Source organism: Xiphias gladius, chromosome 19 (genome assembly GCF_016859285.1).
Source record: "Xiphias gladius isolate SHS-SW01 ecotype Sanya breed wild chromosome 19, ASM1685928v1, whole genome shotgun sequence".
Lineage (NCBI taxonomy): Eukaryota > Metazoa > Chordata > Actinopteri > Istiophoriformes > Xiphiidae > Xiphias > Xiphias gladius.
The window spans coordinates 2258374-2281915 of NC_053418.1; the positions used below are offsets into that span (position 1 = coordinate 2258374).

General features: G+C 44.5%; 1 protein-coding gene across 1 annotated transcript in view; it reads right to left on the reverse strand.

Annotated features, from left to right (window-relative positions):
• cnot6l (CCR4-NOT transcription complex, subunit 6-like) overlaps positions 1 to 23441 on the reverse strand; it is a 28105-nt gene extending 4664 nt beyond the window's left edge. Inside the window, exons 1-12 of the mRNA XM_040154623.1 lie at positions 23318 to 23441; positions 19154 to 19275; positions 17546 to 17732; positions 15632 to 15717; positions 15298 to 15387; positions 15047 to 15115; positions 13556 to 13713; positions 11066 to 11220; positions 6294 to 6330; positions 5455 to 5809; positions 4893 to 5095; positions 2034 to 2251 (exon numbers count right to left, since the gene is read on the reverse strand). Coding sequence (XP_040010557.1) covers positions 2034 to 2251; positions 4893 to 5095; positions 5455 to 5809; positions 6294 to 6330; positions 11066 to 11220; positions 13556 to 13713; positions 15047 to 15115; positions 15298 to 15387; positions 15632 to 15717; positions 17546 to 17732; positions 19154 to 19265 — 1670 coding nt within the window. The 5' untranslated portion in view covers positions 19266 to 19275; positions 23318 to 23441. The remainder of the gene's footprint in view (positions 1 to 2033; positions 2252 to 4892; positions 5096 to 5454; positions 5810 to 6293; positions 6331 to 11065; positions 11221 to 13555; positions 13714 to 15046; positions 15116 to 15297; positions 15388 to 15631; positions 15718 to 17545; positions 17733 to 19153; positions 19276 to 23317) is intronic.
• Between the last annotated feature and the right edge of the window lie 101 nt (positions 23442 to 23542).

Genomic DNA, 23542 nt, shown 5'->3' on the forward strand with positions numbered 1-23542 from the left:
TATGTGTATGTAAGTACATACATTTCCTGTGCTTATTAAGGATGTTCAGAACGATAGCTTCCTGTTTGGTTTTGCTCGTACAATGTGACTCTGAGAGTCTTTAGTTTGAGAGGTACTGCTCGGTGCATAGCATAGCCCTGAGTTACAACTTACATAAAGGGCTATTAGTTCTAATCCTCCGACACAAATATACAAAGTTTAGAGTCCACAGGAATCTGGCATTGAGAGGCTCCAACAATCAATTTCGTAGCGAGCCTTTGGTAAATACATTCGGCTCCCGGTCACGAATCCCTAGCAGATTCTTCTCAGGAAGTTTTTTTTTCCTCTGGCACCAATAAATAAATATTATCTTATTATCCGCAGAGCGTAAGCCACTCATTCTGGGGAGATTCTTTGGCCAGTCGGGTGATGGGGAAAAAGGGCGATACTCTTTTAAGACCGTAGATGTTCAAAAGCATTACTTCAAAAGCTAAAAGTGTAAAGTGCATCGTTGGTAAATGCCAGGATTGTGTGACGGATATATTTCATGTCTTCAACTATTTTTTTTCAAAGAAAGTCAAAGAGTATGGGGGGGAGGGGGTAATTTGGTTGCAACGCTCTCAGAGATTGAGGATTTTTCGGGCTCACTTGGCCTGAAGTGATTGTTTTGTTACTTCGTAGTGCTGCAGAAAACTCACGAGTTACAGTGAGCATGAATCGGCATGAAGATGAAAACGATGCCTCTGCAAGTAAAACATTTAGCAGTGATCAAAGAAAAGGTACAAGACCCGTATTGCAGAAGGAGAAATTCATAGAAGTGATTGCAGCCGAATGCAGCCGCTCAGTACCATCCACGCAGTACTGTGAGGCGGCTTTCAGGTTGAGATGAGTCAGGCCGCATCCTTTTCAGGTTTTTTTTTTTTTTGTTTTGTTTCTTTTAAATTAGACCAGGCGACATGATCCCAAACGATGTGGAAATTATAAATGTGATCCAGTAAAAGTTTGACTTGACAGGATGTTATTCATTATTTTCCACAAAGCAGGTGTCAATCTGAAAGCCCCTTCAAACAGTGCATCATCAATATTATCAGTGCTGTGATATGACCAAGATTCATAAGACCCGCAACTGTGACATGAGATGATTTCATATTCTATTTCCCGTATGAAACACACCAGTTTAGTGTTACAGTGACATTACATTACTTTTAAAATGCCCAGTCAGTACTTTTAACCTTAAAAATCGCAGGTTTTTTTTTTTTCACATATAATTGAATTAAGTCTTTTGGTGTTTCTTGATGCTGATCAAAATTTAAAATAGGTACTGATGTAAACAAACCTTTCACATCCTCGTACAACATTCATGCCTTAGATTCACTTGTTTTTGTAGTGTTACTGCTTTTATTAAAATACCTGTCAAGTTAATTTGGGAGTGATGTCAGGTTCCAGTTCTATAAACTGTGGGTTTTAACACAAAGTACATGCTGTGCTGCAGCATTAATGTTATGTTGTGTTTTTACTCTAAAAAGATTATTTCACAGCTATGTGAAACGAGAGAAGAAACCCAAATGAAATTCAGCTACTCAGCTGACATTTGTGTAGCAGATTTATCTTAAAAAGGTTGATAGTAGTAGTTAAGGTTTGTTGTTGTGGTTGCAGAATCTATAAGCAGTCAAGATTATATCTAAGGCGAAGAAAAAAGAAAAAAAAAAGGGGGGTAAAAGAAAGAAAAAAGAAAACTAAAACAATTGACATGGGGGGTTACCATAGCAGCTTCATCCCAAGCCCAACATTTGGTATCAAGACTTTTCAGGGGGAGAAAGAAAACATAAACAGGTACAGTGTGCAAAAACACAAAAAGGAGCAACAAACGGGGCGAATACTTCACTCCTTTTCTGGGTAGGTGTGTCATAGGGTTGGATGATGTCTGAGCTTTAACATGATCGGTAAACTGTACAGGGTCCTGTATAAAGCTGGGGGAGGGGGGGGGGGGCAGTGTTTAAAAGGTGGGGACGTGGGGTAAGAAGGGTGGGCGGGGCTCTCTCAGGCTGCACTACCTGTTGACCGGCAGGTGCAGCCCGTTGAGGGGGTTGAGCGGATGGGGCAGGGGAGGGTGCAGCTCCAGCTGGGCCAGCAGGGAGAAGTGGTCCGAGGGGATGTGGGGGTGGGGGCAGCCGGTGATGTTGTTGTCGATGAGCCACTGGCTGTCCAGCGGTCCCAGCTGGCCCAGGACACTCATGTGGATCTTGGAGAAGAAGATGTAGTCAATCACGCCCTGCAGGCACAAGGACATCATGTGATAGAGCTTTAGGGCCGAGCATCCAACTTTATTATGTTTGGATTGTGACTGAAATGTGTCCATATCAGCGAGTATTGAAATTTGAAGCAGATCAGATTCTGATCAGAAATTTCCTCTTTTAAAATCCCGTTTTTGAATGTGACAAAACGACCCATTCTTCAAATGTATTTCTCAAACTTTGTGTCACAGGAACAGTTTCGGAAAATATGCTTTTTCACGTTCCTGCCGAAATTCACTTGAGACGATTGATACAAATCTTATGTGTGTACGTTAAACATGAAGCTGCAGCCAGGAGACCGGCAGCTTAGCACAAAGACTGGAAACAAGGGGAAACTGCTAGCCCGGATCTGTCTGAACGTCACTGCATTTCCAGTAAGACAGCGATTTGTTGTTGTAACACCTCGGTCTTTGTATGGATTAAACAGACAAGATTTAACTGGTTACTTCGTGAGCTTTTGAGATGCTGGCAGTCGGGGTTTTTACCTTTGGACAGAGCTACACTGGCTGTTTTCCCCTTGTTTCCACGCTTTGTGCGAAGCTAAGCAAAGCAGCTGCCGGCAGTACCTTCATAATTAGTGTACAGACATGAGAGAGATGTCGACCTTCTCATCTCCCAGCATGAAAGCAAATCAGCGTATTTCCCAAAATGTCGGACTTTACCTTTAACACAAAGCAGCTGTACCGCAACTTTGCCTTAATAGGGTTCGGAAATGTCCCTGGCGTACCATCTGTATGATCAAAAATGTTAAACTCTTTTATCTCACGGCCAAAGAACTACTCCAAAATAAGAGATTGGAGAGCGCACAGAAGCTTTAGTTTGCTTTTAGTTTTCTACTTCACTACTTTTCTCAAAAGACCGCGAAAAAAATGTTAGTGTCAGATGAATATACACTGTATATTGTATAAAATACGTCCATTTACGTTCTTGGCTGAATCTGAAGGGACACGTGCGTCAGAAAATCGCCCATGGGACAAATGATGAAGGAAAGATCCTGTACACTGTCCGAGAAAAAAAAAAAAAAAGCTGGATAGAAAGACCTGAGGAAGAACACATGTTTGATAAAATGTTCTGGTTTATGAGCCTTCTAAAAGTGGAGCAACCAGTCCACGGTGAATCACCACTCTCAACCTGCATATTTATCAGCTAAAACAGATGTGATAGTTGTCACGATGTCTCTGGCATGAAAACTGGAGGTAAAGATCTGTGACAGCCCTGCCTTTGTTGTGTTTGTTAGTCAGATATCAGAGAGGTCCATGGCTTTGTTCGTGTGAAGGGAAAGAACTTCTCACACATAAAAGCTCATACTTTTGCGGGCAACAAAATTTTGGTCTGCCGTGAGTCACCTGCAACACTGGATGTTTGCACATTGAAGAGTTGACTCATTTCATTCTGCCTCTCTCACCGTGAATTAGTCATCCAAGGAGTCAATTTGTTTATACTAATGTAAAGGCGTTCAAAAACCATTGCTAATAATTTAAAAACAAGGAGCAGAAAAGCGATTAATTTGTGTGAGAAGTGCCTGCTTGACTCATTAGAAAACCGGAGCAGAAACTACAAACTTTGAGGCGAGTGAAGGTTCGAACACAGACTTTTAAGAGCTTTTAGAAACGCTGAGCTGTGACGTTGTGCGCTGGCATCACCCACAGCAAAACTACTCATTTCATAAGGATATGAAACCTTCCACATATATGAATCTAGGTTATGGTTAATACTGTAGCACATCAGCTCGTATCAGGCTTTTATTTTCTCACTGTTGAACTGTATTCCCTTTAACCTGACGCTTAACTATACCAAAAGTTTGCAACTACTGTATATTCCAGTCAAAGGCGAAGGTGAACAGTCCTCTAACCGTTGACATTTGCATATTTAACGTGGCAACAAATCAGCCTTAGTTAAAAGGGTGATTCAGACAGATTCAAAGACAGTTTGGTTTTGGTGCAAAGCATTCATTTTGGGTTCAAGATTTCAAGACTTTGGTTGAGAAATCGAGCTGATGCTTGGTATGATCAGTGTATTTCTCTCTACATGCAGTGTACCTGAGCCCCTTTTCAATCGGTAAATAATTACTGTTTAACCTCCGATACTTACATTAACCAAAACTTGGGCACAAAGGCAATGATCGGGAGACGGGGGGCTCAGCCAGTTTGTTTTCTCGCAGTTACGACGGGTCTCCAAACTTGTCTTCAAGGCCGTAAATCAGCATGAAGAACCACACCAGTGGTTTTACACGTTTCAGCTCAGTTACTACAAAACACATTCTTTTTATTATCCCTATCCATTTTCCAAACCATGCTGTTCTGCCAATTTGAATGTATTTTTATATTGTTCCAGGCATCCATTGGTTTACGTCCATTTTGAGCAATCTGAAAATCTATCGACAGACTTTTGAAACTTGCTTGAGTTTTGGAATTCACTTAAGCAGTGCCAGTCTCAAGAGTTTGCTAGATGATTTTCTACCTTACAGAAGTGAATGGGAACCAATGGCGGCCTGTACCAGAAGGAAAATAGATCCAGAAGTCTAAACTTGTACAGTCTGCATCTGAAAATTGAGCAAATTAGATATAAATTTAAAAAATAAATAAAAAAAACAGTGCACCACATAGAGCAGGTTTTTACCTTGAAGTCATATGTGTAGTTGGTGTAAGGCATCAGATTGCTGTCGTAGGCGCTCTTCAGCTGGAAGCTGTGTGTGATGCTTCCGTCTGAGTTGCCGTTCTTGCCGTTGCAGCTGAAGTTGGTCAGACATTCGCTGTAGCGTAGCTCCTTGAAGTCCTTGTGGTTCTCGGCCACTCCTCCGTTGCTCAGGTATTCCACCACACCTTTACAAAGGGAAGATTTCATTGTTAAGGTGCACCACATTAATCCAGAACATCCCTCTTATTTTATATAACGCTAAAAATGCCCCCAAAATCTGCTGTGCTTAATTTCATGGAGATCAAGGCACTGATGACGACCTAGTGTCCAGCTGCCTCAAGATTTGGCTGAAAGGGAAACTGAAATCAACGAATGTATTGAAGAGACTAAACAGTTTATTAGTTTAGGAGAATCACAATGTGCAAATAACGTTATTATCATCCAGTGTTGAATCCCTAATACCAACATAGAGACTATCCAACCAAGAGACTGAGTGTGAGACTTAAACGTTAACTAAGGCTTCTGAAGAGTCAGACAGTCCTACCGGAGTCGGGCAGTGAGTTGAGGTCAGCACACATGACGATGGGGATGGAGGACGGGTCGGCGGTTGGCGAGCCGGTCGCCACGGAGCCCGAGGCCCTCTCAGCGATGTTCTTCAGCTCTGACAGGAACATCATGGTTTGGATCAACTTCACATCTGAGTACTCGGGGTCCCAGTGCAGGTGGGCGTTGGCCACGAGGATCAGCTGCCTCTCCTGTGGTGGCTTCATGCCTGACAACAGAGAAGAAAAAACTGGACTATGCCACGGGTATGCAGCCAATGAAGGAGTGAAGAAAAGTGAAATTAAGTGCACACTGATAAAAGAGGTAAAATGTTCAAGAAAAGTAAAAAAAAAACCCTCCACAAATTATTTAGGTAGGATGACAGAAATCTAAGAGGAGTTCTAAAAATGTCAAAATCTGGGGGGGGAAAGAAAAAAAAAAAAAATCCAAGGAGTCTTGTAAAAACCCCCACACCCCCAATAAAACCTGAACACGTTCTTATTTTGGTTACGTAAAAGAGCAGAGCTCTGCTGCAATCAAGAAACTCAAAAGTGCTGAGACAGTAAAATTAAATTAAGTAAAAGGAAGATGGAGATTTACAGAAGGTGAATAAAAACAAAATTAAACCACAAAGGGGAAGTTTTGCTGTACACGTATGTCAATGTGAAATGCATGGAACTGAATTAAGGAACTGATATTCAATGGTTACAGAATCAAACCACAATAGATGAGATTTATGAAACAGATGCAATCTGAGCAAGATCATCCTCAAAGGCATCCTAAAACAACGACATCGTAAAACATACGTTTATAAAAAATAGAATTATTCTGTAGTCCTACATACAACAGACAACTCTCTTCAGCCATTGACTGACATCTGGGGGATTTCAAGTCAGAGTTACACCTGACACCTTGTGGAAAACAGACATTACTGCAGATAAACTTTTCCTGTGTTACTTCTGATTATTTGACAAACACAAAGGCTGCGTTTTAACAGTCACTTTTGGCCCAGGAAGGTTCCTAACTGAGCGCAATGAGCCGGAGGTGTCTAGGCGGCAGCCATGATAAGAGCCGGTCGAATTCACTAAATGCTAAGGAGAGGAGCTTCGAGGCTCCCTGTCTTGTCTCCTTCGGCGTAGGATACACTGGACTGTCCTTTACGAAAGGGAAGGAGATGATGCCGCCCCACAATTCCTTGCAGCAGCAGCATTTAAAGCGGCGCGTCATTCGGGCCGTTCACGAAAACAAACGATCATGACCGACGGGATGCAGATCATCATGTAACTTACTTATTACTTGCTTATTAACTTTCAACAATGTTACACCCACAGGCGAACTATGAACAGTACGCTGCCCTTGTAAAATTGTCAAAGTGAAGTTAGAGTTGTAGCGTAACCTGTGCTCAGTTTGTGTCACTTACATATCTTCATTTTGAATGTTGTTGCATTGCCGACCTTTAGGAATGTCATTAATTACTTGTGCTCCAGTCGCAGATGCTGAAAACCTTGCCTTAAATAAAGGAAAGGGTGAGACCGGATCATCTCTTCAGCCGAAGATATAATAAGTGGTGGGAGAAGTATTCAGTTCCTTTACTTAAGTAAAAGTACCAAACACGTACCGACAATGCAAAAATACTCCATTACAAGTAAAAGTCCTGCATGGAAAAACATACTTGAATAAAAGTACGAGTATGTAATGGTAATGTAGTTTTTAGCCAGATAATGTTTTTTAATTCCACATGTTTGAAACTTAAGAATGAGGATATGTACAGTGGTAGATTTGTAGCCGTAACGTCTTGCGACTATCTCGCATAAGTTTAACAACTGTTTTCATACAGTCATGCTGATTGGGATTGATGTCGATAAATGAGTGGACAGGAGCGTGAGCAAGCGTGAGCAAGCGTGAGCAAGCGTGAGCAAGCTGCGGAGCAAGCGTGAGCAAGCGTGAGCAAGCGTGAGCAAGCGTGAGCAAGCGTGAGCAAGCGTGAGCAAGCGTGAGCAAGCGTGAGCAAGCGTGAGCAAGCGTGAGCAAGCGTGAGCAAGCGTGAGCAAGCGTGAGCAAGCGTGAGCAAGCGTGAGCAAGCGTGAGCAAGCGTGAGCAAGCGTGAGCAAGCGTGAGCAAGCGTGAGCAAGCGTGAGCAAGCGTGAGCAAGCGTGAGCAAGCGTGAGCAAGCGTGAGCAAGCGTGAGCAAGCGTGAGCAAGCGTGAGCAAGCGTGAGCAAGCGTGAGCAAGCGTGAGCAAGCGTGAGCAAGCGTGAGCAAGCGTGAGCAAGCGTGAGCAAGCGTGAGCAAGCGTGAGCAAGCGTGAGCAAGCGTGAGCAAGCGTGAGCAAGCGTGAGCAAGCGTGAGCAAGCGTGAGCAAGCGTGAGCAAGCGTGAGCAAGCGTGAGCAAGCGTGAGCAAGCGTGAGCAAGCGTGAGCAAGCGTGAGCAAGCGTGAGCAAGCGTGAGCAAGCGTGAGCAAGCGTGAGCAAGCGTGAGCAAGCGTGAGCAAGCGTGAGCAAGCGTGAGCAAGCGTGAGCAAGCGTGAGCAAGCGTGAGCAAGCGTGAGCAAGCGTGAGCAAGCGTGAGCAAGCGTGAGCAAGCGTGAGCAAGCGTGAGCAAGCGTGAGCAAGCGTGAGCAAGCGTGAGCAAGCGTGAGCAAGCGTGAGCAAGCGTGAGCAAGCGTGAGCAAGCGTGAGCAAGCGTGAGCAAGCGTGAGCAAGCGTGAGCAAGCGTGAGCAAGCGTGAGCAAGCGTGAGCAAGCGTGAGCAAGCGTGAGCAAGCGTGAGCAAGCGTGAGCAAGCGTGAGCAAGCGTGAGCAAGCGTGAGCAAGCGTGAGCAAGCGTGAGCAAGCGTGAGCAAGCGTGAGCAAGCGTGAGCAAGCGTGAGCAAGCGTGAGCAAGCGTGAGCAAGCGTGAGCAAGCGTGAGCAAGCGTGAGCAAGCGTGAGCAAGCGTGAGCAAGCGTGAGCAAGCGTGAGCAAGCGTGAGCAAGCGTGAGCAAGCGTGAGCAAGCGTGAGCAAGCGTGAGCAAGCGTGAGCAAGCGTGAGCAAGCGTGAGCAAGCGTGAGCAAGCGTGAGCAAGCGTGAGCAAGCGTGAGCAAGCGTGAGCAAGCGTGAGCAAGCGTGAGCAAGCGTGAGCAAGCGTGAGCAAGCGTGAGCAAGCGTGAGCAAGCGTGAGCAAGCGTGAGCAAGCGTGAGCAAGCGTGAGCAAGCGTGAGCAAGCGTGAGCAAGCGTGAGCAAGCGTGAGCAAGCGTGAGCAAGCGTGAGCAAGCGTGAGCAAGCGTGAGCAAGCGTGAGCAAGCGTGAGCAAGCGTGAGCAAGCGTGAGCAAGCGTGAGCAAGCGTGAGCAAGCGTGAGCAAGCGTGAGCAAGCGTGAGCAAGCGTGAGCAAGCGTGAGCAAGCGTGAGCAAGCGTGAGCAAGCGTGAGCAAGCGTGAGCAAGCGTGAGCAAGCGTGAGCAAGCGTGAGCAAGCGTGAGCAAGCGTGAGCAAGCGTGAGCAAGCGTGAGCAAGCGTGAGCAAGCGTGAGCAAGCGTGAGCAAGCGTGAGCAAGCGTGAGCAAGCGTGAGCAAGCGTGAGCAAGCGTGAGCAAGCGTGAGCAAGCGTGAGCAAGCGTGAGCAAGCGTGAGCAAGCGTGAGCAAGCGTGAGCAAGCGTGAGCAAGCGTGAGCAAGCGTGAGCAAGCGTGAGCAAGCGTGAGCAAGCGTGAGCAAGCGTGAGCAAGCGTGAGCAAGCGTGAGCAAGCGTGAGCAAGCGTGAGCAAGCGTGAGCAAGCGTGAGCAAGCGTGAGCAAGCGTGAGCAAGCGTGAGCAAGCGTGAGCAAGCGTGAGCAAGCGTGAGCAAGCGTGAGCAAGCGTGAGCAAGCGTGAGCAAGCGTGAGCAAGCGTGAGCAAGCGTGAGCAAGCGTGAGCAAGCGTGAGCAAGCGTGAGCAAGCGTGAGCAAGCGTGAGCAAGCGTGAGCAAGCGTGAGCAAGCGTGAGCAAGCGTGAGCAAGCGTGAGCAAGCGTGAGCAAGCGTGAGCAAGCGTGAGCAAGCGTGAGCAAGCGTGAGCAAGCGTGAGCAAGCGTGAGCAAGCGTGAGCAAGCGTGAGCAAGCGTGAGCAAGCGTGAGCAAGCGTGAGCAAGCGTGAGCAAGCGTGAGCAAGCGTGAGCAAGCGTGAGCAAGCGTGAGCAAGCGTGAGCAAGCGTGAGCAAGCGTGAGCAAGCGTGAGCAAGCGTGAGCAAGCGTGAGCAAGCGTGAGCAAGCGTGAGCAAGCGTGAGCAAGCGTGAGCAAGCGTGAGCAAGCGTGAGCAAGCGTGAGCAAGCGTGAGCAAGCGTGAGCAAGCGTGAGCAAGCGTGAGCAAGCGTGAGCAAGCGTGAGCAAGCGTGAGCAAGCGTGAGCAAGCGTGAGCAAGCGTGAGCAAGCGTGAGCAAGCGTGAGCAAGCGTGAGCAAGCGTGAGCAAGCGTGAGCAAGCGTGAGCAAGCGTGAGCAAGCGTGAGCAAGCGTGAGCAAGCGTGAGCAAGCGTGAGCAAGCGTGAGCAAGCGTGAGCAAGCGTGAGCAAGCGTGAGCAAGCGTGAGCAAGCGTGAGCAAGCGTGAGCAAGCGTGAGCAAGCGTGAGCAAGCGTGAGCAAGCGTGAGCAAGCGTGAGCAAGCGTGAGCAAGCGTGAGCAAGCGTGAGCAAGCGTGAGCAAGCGTGAGCAAGCGTGAGCAAGCGTGAGCAAGCGTGAGCAAGCGTGAGCAAGCGTGAGCAAGCGTGAGCAAGCGTGAGCAAGCGTGAGCAAGCGTGAGCAAGCGTGAGCAAGCGTGAGCAAGCGTGAGCAAGCGTGAGCAAGCGTGAGCAAGCGTGAGCAAGCGTGAGCAAGCGTGAGCAAGCGTGAGCAAGCGTGAGCAAGCGTGAGCAAGCGTGAGCAAGCGTGAGCAAGCGTGAGCAAGCGTGAGCAAGCGTGAGCAAGCGTGAGCAAGCGTGAGCAAGCGTGAGCAAGCGTGAGCAAGCGTGAGCAAGCGTGAGCAAGCGTGAGCAAGCGTGAGCAAGCGTGAGCAAGCGTGAGCAAGCGTGAGCAAGCGTGAGCAAGCGTGAGCAAGCGTGAGCAAGCGTGAGCAAGCGTGAGCAAGCGTGAGCAAGCGTGAGCAAGCGTGAGCAAGCGTGAGCAAGCGTGAGCAAGCGTGAGCAAGCGTGAGCAAGCGTGAGCAAGCGTGAGCAAGCGTGAGCAAGCGTGAGCAAGCGTGAGCAAGCGTGAGCAAGCGTGAGCAAGCGTGAGCAAGCGTGAGCAAGCGTGAGCAAGCGTGAGCAAGCGTGAGCAAGCGTGAGCAAGCGTGAGCAAGCGTGAGCAAGCGTGAGCAAGCGTGAGCAAGCGTGAGCAAGCGTGAGCAAGCGTGAGCAAGCGTGAGCAAGCGTGAGCAAGCGTGAGCAAGCGTGAGCAAGCGTGAGCAAGCGTGAGCAAGCGTGAGCAAGCGTGAGCAAGCGTGAGCAAGCGTGAGCAAGCGTGAGCAAGCGTGAGCAACCGTAGGCATCCCGCCTACACCACATGTGGACACAATGTGGTCTTAGTCACTCCTACAGAGCTCCACCTCTCTAAACGTCGCTCAATACAAACAGGAAACGTCAATAAAGCATGTTATGTAAAGTCAGAAAAGTAAAGCTCTTAAACTCACTTCTCGGTCTTGAAGAACACAGCGCAGCCGTCCACGTGTTTCCTCTCCTGTTCAGAGACCAGTTTGGCACGAGACTTAGGACAGAAGTAGCCGTCATAGCCGCGCTCCTTTAGTGTTTCCAGAAACAAGGTGTAGTACTGCTCTGTCTCCACCTCCTGCAGACACACAGGGCGAGAAAAGTCATCTGAAAGAGTCAATGAAATGCATGAGTAAAGGTGTTAGTAAGTAGTTTTCTCAAATTTCCCTGATCCAGATGAGGCTGCTCCGTCCTGAAGACGCCTTTCCATAAAAGTCAAAAAAAAAAAAGGAAACAAAAAAAAACAAACCAACAGCAACACAGATGTTTTTAGACAGACTGAATGTTTTCATATCCACTTGTCAACTCTATCAACTCAGTATTTCTGTTCTAAAAAATTCCACCGTAAAAACAAGGTTCCCGTCGTACATTTTGATCCAAAAATCCAAGACTTGTCTGTAACTTTCCATTTCAAAGATGGATTTGGGCTTTTGTCCAAACCCATGTAGGATATACTTGTGAAGAACTTTCCATTTTGATTTGATTTATTGTTTTCCTTAAAAGCTAAAAGAAGTGATTTCTAATTTATCTGGCCTCCAAATGCCATCTAATAAGATAAGATTTCGTTAATTGTGCTGCACACAGCTGCGTACAACATACATACAATAGAGGTACATAATCTCCATATGTACATGACGCAGAACAGACACGCACGCTGTACAAATATGCAACTTTGCCCCTAGTACATAGAATAAGGATGAAGACCAGATGTGCAAAGGAGGCAATGTTAAGTAAATGGCATTGCACTTGCTGTCAGACAGTATTGACAATTTGTAAGTGAAGTTGACTCTTTTCTGACGCTCTTTGTAAATTTTTCCGACTTTCTATTCGTTTTTCTCATTTTAGAACTCCTCAGCTTCTGGAAGATACTGAAATATTTCCAAATTTCCTTCACCACTGGAGGTTCCTGAAACGTACGGAAGCTTGTAAAGTGATTAAACACGAAGGTGAATTTTTGAAGCCACATTAAGGGCCAATGGAAAGTAAACACAGTTTCCTATTGTGAGAGCTGGAACCTGAACCGAGGACAGTTAATCAGTAAATTGTGTAATATCTGTAAAAATTTTACTTTTGGGAAGCACTTTGTGGCTTTGCTCTCTGGGAGGTGCTGAATAAACTTTCCTTACTTACTTACTTAAGTTGACAATGACTTATGTTGTGTTGAAGGAGAACGGTTGGAGGCTCTGACTCGATCTGAGCAGTTGATAGCAGCTGCACAGCTGCTATCAAAAGAGAGAGAGTACAGAGAGTACAATCTGATATTTACAAGACACTGAACGTCCCAATAAATCAGCCTCACTCTGCTAGGACTGGCATTGTTCATTCATTAGTCAGTGAAAGGGCAGATGGTGGGTAGGGACCTTCCTCTCATTAAAAGGCCACGTGTGAGCTGGAGCTCAGAAGACCGTAAATCATGACAAGTCACAGCAGGTCAAAAGCAGGTACGGTTTACTTGTGCATAGCAAGTTTCGCCTCTTGTTGCAGAGTCTGACGGAAAGCCTAACGGTCTCTCTTCTACTTTAAACAGTTAGAACACGCGTATGGACTCTGGGTGGTCCACTGACGCCTTCGTTGTCAGCCATGCTAGCGGCATACCTCTAGCTATGGCGATGTCGGTCGGTCACCCCACCACTTTGGTCCGGACCGAAATATCTGAACAACTTTAAGATGAGTTGCCATCAGATTTTATACAGAAGTTTGTGTTCACCAGAGGATAAATCCTAGTAACTTTGGTGATTCTTGCAGTTTTTACTTATCCTGTGAAACATATCAACATCTACCAGATGAACTAGTACAAAAGTTGGTGCGGATATCCATTCTTCTAAGATGATGAATCCTAATGAGTTTGGCTGTAGACTCTTAGACTTGTTTACACTGGGGTTGTGAAACGTGATAAGAAATTACCACTGATAAAAGATTAACTCCCTGATAAAAAAACGATCACAATATTTTCCGACTGTGCGAAGATGATTTCGAAATGAGTATGAAATTTCATAACACTTGCAACAAAGGCGTGACAAACAACCGATATGATCTGTGGAAAATTATATAGTCAAATACTGTAAATGAAATTTAACGAATGCCTTACGTTTGACCGGACTGTGTAGACACATCTACTGTGTCCGGGGTAGTAAACTTCATTTCTCAAAAGCAACATTGTTAGTTGCTCCCATTGTTATTTCTTAATTATATCCATTACATCAGGGAAGGAAGAGGGAATGCAATAAATACACACAAGAGGTAATAACAGAAGTATTCAGTCTTTTGAGAGACGTAGTTTACTTTTTGACCTTTCCTACTCTCATTGCTGTCTTTAAGTCAACTTAAAGTCGAAAATGTAACGAGAGAAACGTAAAGGCAATGTTCTCTTGAAGCGGAGAGGCCCTTGGTTCCGAGGCCAGAGGTTCATTTACCTGCAGGCTGATGATGTCGGCGTCACAGTTGGTGATTTCCTCCATGATGCCTTTCTTCCGGTACTCCCAGTTGAGGGCCCAGGACGGGCAGTAGCCGTACAGCTGTCGCGTGGCGTACTTGTCGCACAGCACGTTGTAGCACATGACCGTGAACACGGCTGCAGGGGAGGATGGAGATGTAGGAGATACGTTAACAAAGTATTAACAAGCTTTGGGGAAGAGCGTAGGAAATGCCAAATGATTTGAATACTCAGAATAGCAAAGTTTTAATTTACCGAGATGTTAGACTCAATCAGCAACAGATAGTAGAAACACATATTTACATTTGTGCAAATGCTGCGGATTATTACTGTTATGTTGATTATATTTGACTTAATCATTTTATCCACTTTTCGTACTTTGGATGAAAATAGACGTGAATCTCTCCAGGCACACGTCTCCTCCTCACTTACTGATTTAATTTTAAGCCTGTGTTCCTCAAGTATGATCTGACAAAGGGAAGTAATGACTCTCCCAAGAATAAAATGAATTAAAAGTTAGTTAAAAACCAAAAAAACGCCTTTTTTTAAATTCAATACATCTTCCATTGTCGACTTTGAGCACTTTGACTTTTCTTTATCTTATCGGCCATTTCTTTTTTTGGGCTCCAGATGTAGTTTTAAGCACAGTCTCTTGGTTCTGTTCAGACCTACAGTATGTAGGACTGTTCGTACAATTAAAACACACAGAAAAAGGCCGTTGTCATATTTTAGGTTTTGGACTTACACGATCAGCTGTTATGTCTCAGTGTGATCACAGATCACGTCTTTAACCTTGCCTCCAAAACAGCTGTTTGGACAGCTTGTGTTGTTTAAATGTGCTTTATAAATACAGAATGAGATTTGTGACTGAGTTTTATCTGCTTGGCAACTTAGTACAACAACCAGTTGAAACTCTACACCGTCTTACTTCACTGCTCCAATAGGCCCTTAAGAGTTATTTTGTTTTGACACAGGTTTATCCGTTCCTCTCGTTTGTCTTCAGGACAAACTGACGGCCAACATCTAAAGCTGTGACAGCTGGGCAGCTTCCAATCTTGGCAAGTGGCAGGGAAAAAAAACCCTCCAAAGCAGAAATCCGGTCAGGCGATGTCAGTGAACTAAACACAGCTCGCTCATGTTTACCAACCTGGCTGCTCCGGGATTCTGACCAAAAGAAAAAGATCACGACAACGCTACTTAAGGCCGCTTTCTGTGTTGTGAAGTGTGGTTCCTGAGCCCTGACAACAAAGCAATGTCTACTTGTGATCTCTGGTACGAGTACTTTTGATACAATCCGAGTATATTTTTGATGCCAGCATTTCTTTTGAGTATTTTACTTTTAAGTAAAACTGTGGATGACTCTTACTTGCAATAGAATATTTTTACACTGTTGGTACTTTACATCACATACAGTCAGACATATTTATGGTTAAGTTGAAGGTGTAACTTGCAATAACGCCCCCCCCCTTACCTGTGGGGATCATTTGGTCTCGCTCCTTCAGAGTGATCCAAGGTCGTTGGGGGAGCTGCTCTGGGTGCACTGGAAACAGGGCAGGGCAGGGGGAATAGAAGGATCAGTGCTCATTTGTCCTTTACAGACACAATGGTATACCTGCTATGATATACCTGGGGTGCTCAGGTTTACAATAAACTGCAAGTTAAATATGCAGGAGTTCCGATAAACAGTCGTGTGGGGTAAGGTGAAGCGGCGCAGCCATTTACCTGCTAGATTGTCGAGCATGTAGTTCAAAAGCTTTCTGGTTCCGTCCGGCTCCTGGTACAGATTTAGGATGTCCTGGGACAAAGGGTTTCCTGCAAAACAGCCATATTAAAAGCAACAAATTAAATATAAAAGCGCAAAGCGGGAAACTCGCGTATTCGTCTCCGTTTGAGGTATTTTCAGCCTTTGGAAAAGTATCACCAAGTAATGACTGGGTGCGGCCAGAATTCACGGATATGGTTGACAGTGGTAATTTAAAACTGTCAGAATTTAATTTACAATATCTAACAGAGTTCTCGGTCCAAAATAATGGAAATAATAACGGAAAAGACTCACCTTTTAGCCCCAGGGTTTGTAGCTGGAAAAGCCTCCCAAGTTCATAAGGCAGAACTCGCAAAAGATTGTTGTTTAAAAGCAATTCCCTGCAACAGAGGGGACAAAGATGTCAGTATCTGGTGTCCCAGTCTTTTCTTTCAAACCTTCTTTAACAACGTGGTAATTCCTTGTCACTGATGTATTTTTACTGGTGTCAAAACATCTTCTACCATGTTCTGCTTGGTCTTCACTTCAATTTAGTTTTCCACTTGTGTGGAATGTGTCTCTGCTTGTCAATCTTCACGTTGGTTTGTTTGTCAGTTTTGAGGTGAGACGCTTCTCTCAGCCCAGCGGGAAAACTATTCCCAAGCCAGACATTTTATAATTTTCCTCTTTCTTTTCAGTGTTTGGTCACTATGTTTTAATCATCGTGATTTTGATCACTTCTCTCCTGTGCTTTGGGATTGTTTGTCACATAATCCTTTGAATGAATAATTTGTTTTTCAAGACAAAATATACGCTGTTAGGTGAAACGACAGCTTTGTACAAATGAAGTCATTAGCAAAATTCAATCTTTTGCGTAAACGTCGGGCAATTGGACAAATGTCAGCAAATGCGCCAACTGGTAGCCAGGTTTGTTTGCTTCCATTTCAAATAAAGAATTATCCAAACACAGCAGACTTACAAAGCAGAGACAATGAAACTCATTCACGGAGTTCTAAGTTATTACATTCAGCCAAACACACATTACATCTGAAATTCAGATCTATGCTTCTGTCATTATTTCCGGTTTAAACGGCATCTTTATCATAACAACCCTCGTCAATCCCGCAACCATTTCCTTCAAAGAACAGCTCAGCCAAATTAATGGAATGACTACGCAATAGGGTTGCTCAATGCGTTGCGCTACATCACACAACAAGGGCACGTTTTCAGATATTTAAAGAACAGGCTCACATTTTTTAAAAGTCTGTCTTAAAACAAGGCTGACTCCTCCTGTTCATTCTGTCCATTTGGAGATCCTTCACTAATGTGGATCCAGTGTAAGTGATGGGGGACAAAATCAACAATCCTCCTCCCGTGCAAAAATGTGTTCCAGAGTTCATCCGAACAAGACTTCTGCATTCTGAGTTAATCCAATTAAATGGACAACTTCCAAAGTTTCAGTCTTTTCAGTAGCAAGTTCCCCTTTTTGAACCTTGAGACAGTGTTTCAAGTGTATTGATGTGACAATACATACATATTGGTTTTGCATAAATTAGTCAGAGCTGCATGTCACAATGCTGGACATTTAGAAATTGAGAAAACCAGAGAAAATTGGTCACAATCAGAGTTTACTAATTCCACTGACTAGTTTCCCCACGGGAAATCCTGAACTGTTTACGCAGAGGCAGTTAATATCTAAAAATATTCCTGTATATTAGGCCAGTGTATGCAATGTAACCTATTAGTGAGCAGATCTGCGTCATGGTGATATAGGATGTTCATGATTCATGCATCAATGTGATGAAAAACCCTGATATGTCCAGTATTTATTTAATGATTATTATTATGTTATACCATATTATTACACCATCTGCTGTCTCGTAAGACAGTTTCTCAATCGAAATTCCAGATATTTTACTGTTTAACTGCTTAAATCCCTATGTATCCCTCCACAGTAAGTCACAGTATACCTCCTGTATACTGTGACTTTATCCATATTTTCCAGCCCCATTGCAGAAGTTAACTTCCCTCGACGTACTTAAAAATCCTATTTTGAATATCCAGGATATATCATCTCTTAATGGAGACACAGTGAAAGGATGATGTTGTTCCAGTGAATTCTGTCTGCCCAGGTTTTCACTGCTGTTGTGTCCCTGATGTCCCTAAAAGTATCTCTGGATTCCCCTGGGCGGGAACGACCCCACTGTTTTTGCCCAGCGGCTGACCAACCTGAGAGAGACCATGTTGCCCAGTTCGGCGGGCAGGCTGCGGAGCTTATTGGACGACAGGTTCAGGTAGACCAGGTTGGGCAGCTTGGCGATGTCCGGCGGGATGCGGGTCAAGTTGTTGTCATTGATGTGCAGTGCTGTCAGGTGAGTGAGCGTCCATAACGAGCTGCTCAGGCTCCTCACCCGCCCTGTGTCAAAACAAACACGGGTACAATGGATTGTCTTTGAAAAGATAGGACTTTCAGATCTCATTGGAAAAACATGACTTCTGTGTCTCAGCTTTGGGAACCGGGGCACAGAACAGCCATTTTAATTTTTGACCTCCTCATGCCAAAACAAGATCTAAATTCAGCTTTTCAGCCAGGACATAATTCTTTTCAGGGTGAAAAACCACATGAAACAGCATTTAGACCATCATGTGACACTAAAACCCACAATTAAAACCAGACTGATGGAATTCGGCAGAATAACCCAACATGGGTAGAGAACTCTGGGACCCATTACTGCACTTTAATAAAGAATTTACAAGATGGAAAAAATCATTTCTACATCCTTCTTCCGTAGCTTCAATCAGGAAGGAATCTCCGTTATATCGGAGGTGAGAGAGACTGACCAAGTACTTGATATCAGGAGACTACAACAGAAACCTGCTGAACACCTGGTTCTATGTTAATTATTAACTTTTAATCGGCCCGGGGAAGTTCATTCAGTTGTAAACCTCTGCAGCCCTGTGATTCTGTCTGAAGCTGTCAATTAACATCAGAGATTTTGCCGTCAAAATAAGTTAATTTACGCGGTTTACAGATGTTCACGAGCTTAACTAGGAGTCATCTAACCAGCAACATGCCGGAAGGAAAACCCTCCGGCATCTTTTCAGTGGGGCTGCAGCTTATGATTATTTTCATTATTGCTTCATGTGCTGCTCAGCTAGTTTCAGTTACACGAGAAATTAGAAACTACAGCTCAGCTGCAGTTTTGCACGCACATACGAAGAGTGGAAAGCATCAATAAAAGACAGCGAATACAGTGTGACTGGGACAGAACATGTCAAGAAGCTTCTCGCTAAGGTAAGGAAAAATAAGCACGCACGCACACACACACACACACACACACACACACACACACACACACACACACACACACACACACACACACACACACACACACAGAGAACAACACTGTAAACTTAATTCTGCTTCATCTCACTCATTAAAACTAAGACTTTTATGCATTTTTAAATGTTCGTCCTTCAAGCACTGGGAACACTGGAGTCAGCATATAGGAAACCAGTATGAAGCCTACCATACTGTTTTTTTCAAGAACTTCTCTGACATATTGGACCATTTTGCCTCAGACCTGGATGTTGACTTAAAATATTTGTTTGTTTTAATAATCATCTGGTCCACTATCGTTCATTTTGTTCATCCACATTTTTTTTTTTAATTTTCTAATATTGCAAAACATTTTCGGCACTGACTTTCGGTTTTGGGACCCAGAGCCCTGCTATTTAGGCACAGATTGTAGATCGTACGTATTTACACCTGAGCTTCAAGGCCTCAGCTGGGATAATTTTCTGGAAGCAGACCCAGAGGTGGTTAGTTAGACTGACCAGATATCTCGAGCTCTGCCCAGTGAGACTTCTTCCCACTGGCCGCCTCCTCGGCTGACATGATGGTGTAACATCTGCGGGGATCTGGAGGATCATATTTTTCCTTTGGCATACCTGTTAATCTGAAAAACAAAGCAAAAACACGGAGATTTTAGGTTAATTTCAGAAACCAAGAAAAACTCATCGGGTGGCACTAAGGTGGCCTCAATTTTTTAATGTGCTTAAAAGAGCAACATGACCCCACAGCCAATAAAAACAAAATCATGGATAAATAAAAAGCTCTTAAAAATGTGACTAAAGAAGAGCTGCAACTATTAGTCGATTAATCGATTAGTCAATCAACAGAAAGTTAACCTGCAACTACTGTATTTCAGCTTCTTATACGTGAGAATTTGATGCTTTTCTTCGTCATACGTTAACAGTTAACTGATTGTCAACATAACGGGACACGTGAAGATGCCACCTTGGGCTGTGGGAAAATAAAACGGGGCGTTTTTAACTGTTTTCTAAAATCATATGGCCAGAAAGACGAAGCGATGAATAAAGAAGATAATCGGCAGATTGAATGATAATCCTGAACTCTATGTAAAAGGCTTTGGAATTCATAAAGTTGAATAAAGGAAAAAAAGGTGACAAGGATTAAAAATGGCTAAATAATACTTAACATTATAAAAGCTTAATGAAGGAAAACATTATGTCAGGTAATTCAGCTTAATTTAAAATTAATTCAGATATAAACAAAATAAAACAGTGATACTTAGTAAGTGATAAAAAAAATATATACTTGAGCATTTTGGCAAGAATAAAAAATATTTTCTGGTACTGTAATAACATGTTTGGTCTTTAAAAGTGGCAGCAATATTTTGGGAATCAGCGCACTAGGGCTGCAATTAATGATTATTATTATTTTTTTTATTAATTTGCCAATTGTCTTCTCGACTGTTATACTGATTTTTAGTCTGTAAATGTGCATCATAGTTTCCCAGAGCCCAGGACAACTTCTTCAATATTCGGTTTACGGCGATATAAACCAGAGAAAAGCTGTAAATCCTCATATTGAAGAAGCTGCGACCAGAGAATGTTTGGAGTTTTAGCCTGACAAATTGCACATCGATTAATTGCTGCTGATGAATTTTCTGTCAATCGACTAATCAAAAAAAATCAACTAATTGTTTCAGCTCTACGACAAAAAAGGCTCCTGTACTTATCGTGGTGTGTTTACGACTACATGTTCTGTTTGATTTGGAGGAAAAATCTGTGGAAACACTTCTGCCTCTATTCTGTTCAGCCGAATAATCTGGCACCGTGAAATACAAACATAATCCATCATAAAAAGTTAGGTGTGCGTTTGCTGCGCACACTGTCTCCAGAAAGAGACCAGATTTTCTTTCTCTAACACGTCGGTCAAAATAAGCAAAGCTAAGAAACACCCACTAGTTCATATCAACTTTTTCCCCAGGCCTTGATGACCGGAAAGCCCCCAGAATTCTCCAGCCACCTGCAAATTATTTTCCCATCCCGTTTGGATATTTGAAAAATCTGAAGAACTAAAGAAATGACTCTCTGCCTTTTTAAGCTGCTGGAGTCGGCGACCTCTGACAGCATTTACTGGCATGCAGCTGCTGGATGGAGGTGATTTCCCACCATGGGAATGAAACAAAGCCTCGACTCGGAGGACAGTCACGACAAGTCGGCATCTCTATGAAGAGCTGAGACGGTGGTGGGAGACATCTAGATCCTTTGATTATCAGTCAGACGGTGTTTGTTTTAGTCTTCCAGACGGAGAAATCACTTAGTGATGAGGGCAAGAAAAATAAACTTTTGATCAGTACCGGAGAAATATTCCTATTAAAATCCCGATGCTGATTTCAGCTACTCCTCCCAGTTCGAACAGAAGCAAAAACAATTCAAAAAAGGGCTTCAACCTGCAGATGCTGAACTTTGAAGAGCAGGGTACGGAGATGAAGCAGACCGACCGAAGCGCGCCCGTTTTGGCCTGCAATAGAACTTGAATCGCCCTGATCTCGGCCTAGACTCCTACTAAATTGGAGCTGGTCTTCAATCTAATTTGGACTCCACGGAAGGGATCTTGTCTACAGCCCTGCACTTCAGAAAAGGATGTGTGTTGTCTCTGGGAAAGCCCTTTTTTACACTACCTTTGTTACTCTAAGACTGAGAGTAAATTTATGACATTGTAATGCAACATACTTTGCTGTTATTAACACCCCTTGTGCCACAAAAGTAGCCAGGACATGTTTTCACCCAAGCAGGTACACATAATGAATGTTTTCAAACATAACAGTATGATACTTGTACAGTGTGTGTAATGATATGAGACGAGACATCACTTCAGATTCTAATTTAGGGCTGCAACTAACGATTATTCTCGCTAGTTAATAACCTGCTGATTATTTTCCCCGGCTAATCGCTTGGTCTATAATGTCTGAAAATACTGAAAAGTGCCCGTTGCAATTTCCCAGAGTCCAAGGTTACGTCTTCGGGCGACCCAGAACCCACAGACATTCGGTTTACTATTCTATATGGACAAAGAACAGCAACACATTTTCACGTTTAAGAAGCTGGAGCCAGGGAAAGTTTGCCATTTGTGCTCGATAGGAAACTAACACGATCATTGGATTATCACACTAGTTGCCAATTATTCCTTATGTCATGAATATCACACCTGCTCTATTAGCAGCAATGCAGCCCTTGTCCTTTAGAAGCCGCAGGAGGTCCCAGCATGCACCAGGGGTTTGCGGGTTATTAAACTCCCTACACACTCGAGGGGCATGTGTCACCAACATATTAATACTGCGCGACTTTCTGAACATCCACTGCTTTTCTGAACACCAGGAGTGTGAGCAGAAGAGGCGTGCAAAGGGAAACACAGCTGGTGGATGATCTTCTGCCTCCGGCCATCATGAGGTTGGCGCTGGTGGGATGGAATTCATTTACATTTACAACGCGCTTCTTACGAAGCCAGGCCTGTGGTTTCCGACCCGTTTGACTTCTGACCTCTGCTATGAAAATCCGCTCTTAGCTGTGTTTCTTTTTAAATGTAATTCGTGTATAAATGAGCTAAAACTGGCTTCACCTCCGGCAGCCACAGCAGCAACGTGCTGCTTACACACACACACACACACAGACATGCATTAGTGTTAATAATGCAATTTATGACATTAGTCATAAATGGGGTGATTTTCTGCAAAATGAGTACTTTTACTTTCAATGCCTAAGTAACTTTTGCTGCTGATACTTCTGTACTTAAATGCAGGACTTTTAATAGTAATGAAGTATTTTTTTCTTCTTCTTCTTACACTGTCGTATTGGTACTTTTACTTAAGCAACGGATCCGAGTCGGTCTCCCACCACCGGAGGTTGACTGGGGTTGAATAAGTTTGGAGACGACTTACATAACCTGTTTACACACTAGCGGGCCACAAGTGAGCGGTAACCGCGCCGCGGGCGGATGCACGGCCCGCGGACTGCCGGCTCATGTCACAGCCATACGGCCACGGGCACGAAGCCGAAGTCGTCGCACGCCGGAGATGATGTCAACGTCGGGACTCTGGGGGCTGTCGCAGATCACCCAAATATTATGGTAAACCCTGAATCCGTTACTTCAGGAACTGGGGAGTTATTTCTTTTCTTTTCTTTTCTTTTCTTTTTTGTTGCAAAGCGGGAGTTTTCTTTCTTTTTTTGGGGGGTGGGGGAGTGGGGGGGACGGAAGAAATGTAAGACAACTGCACCGACAGCTGAGAGGCGAGTATCCAAACATAGCTATAATGTCAAAAGTGACAAGCACGTACGTCCACGTTTGGGCCCCGTTCAGGAGAAGTTCGGCCCACCGCTCACCAGCTGTCACACCTGACAGCGAGGTAAACACGCCCTCTGGTTACGTCTGCCTCTACATATTCTGATGTTCAATATATTAAAACAGCGCCAAGACAAAGTACAAACAGGTCAACCGTTCAGCGAGCTCGAAGCACGGCGCTGGATTTCTTTGGCTAGCGGCTCCAGGGCGCACGCCGCCCGGGCTCACCGAGGCGGACTGCGGGGGAGACGGGTTGGTACGAATGAAAGCAGATTCAAGTCTGGATTTTGACCCGAGACAGCCTGGGTAAAGTGTCCGCAGTATAAGAGCAAAGACAGAATTGACATTACCTTCATTCGGGGGCGGTAGAAGACGATTTATTGAGGAAATTGGTAGAGACATGCAGTCGCGGCTGTTGAACCCGTTCAGACCCTGAACGTCTCGGAAACAGAAGGAAGAACAACAAACGCGGCTTCCGCTCGTACCCGTCCACACGCAGCAGGCAACCCGTGTTTTCACCTTTCTCCTGTCACCCCAAGTCTTGCAAATGTGTTTATGAACTGATTTTCAGTATT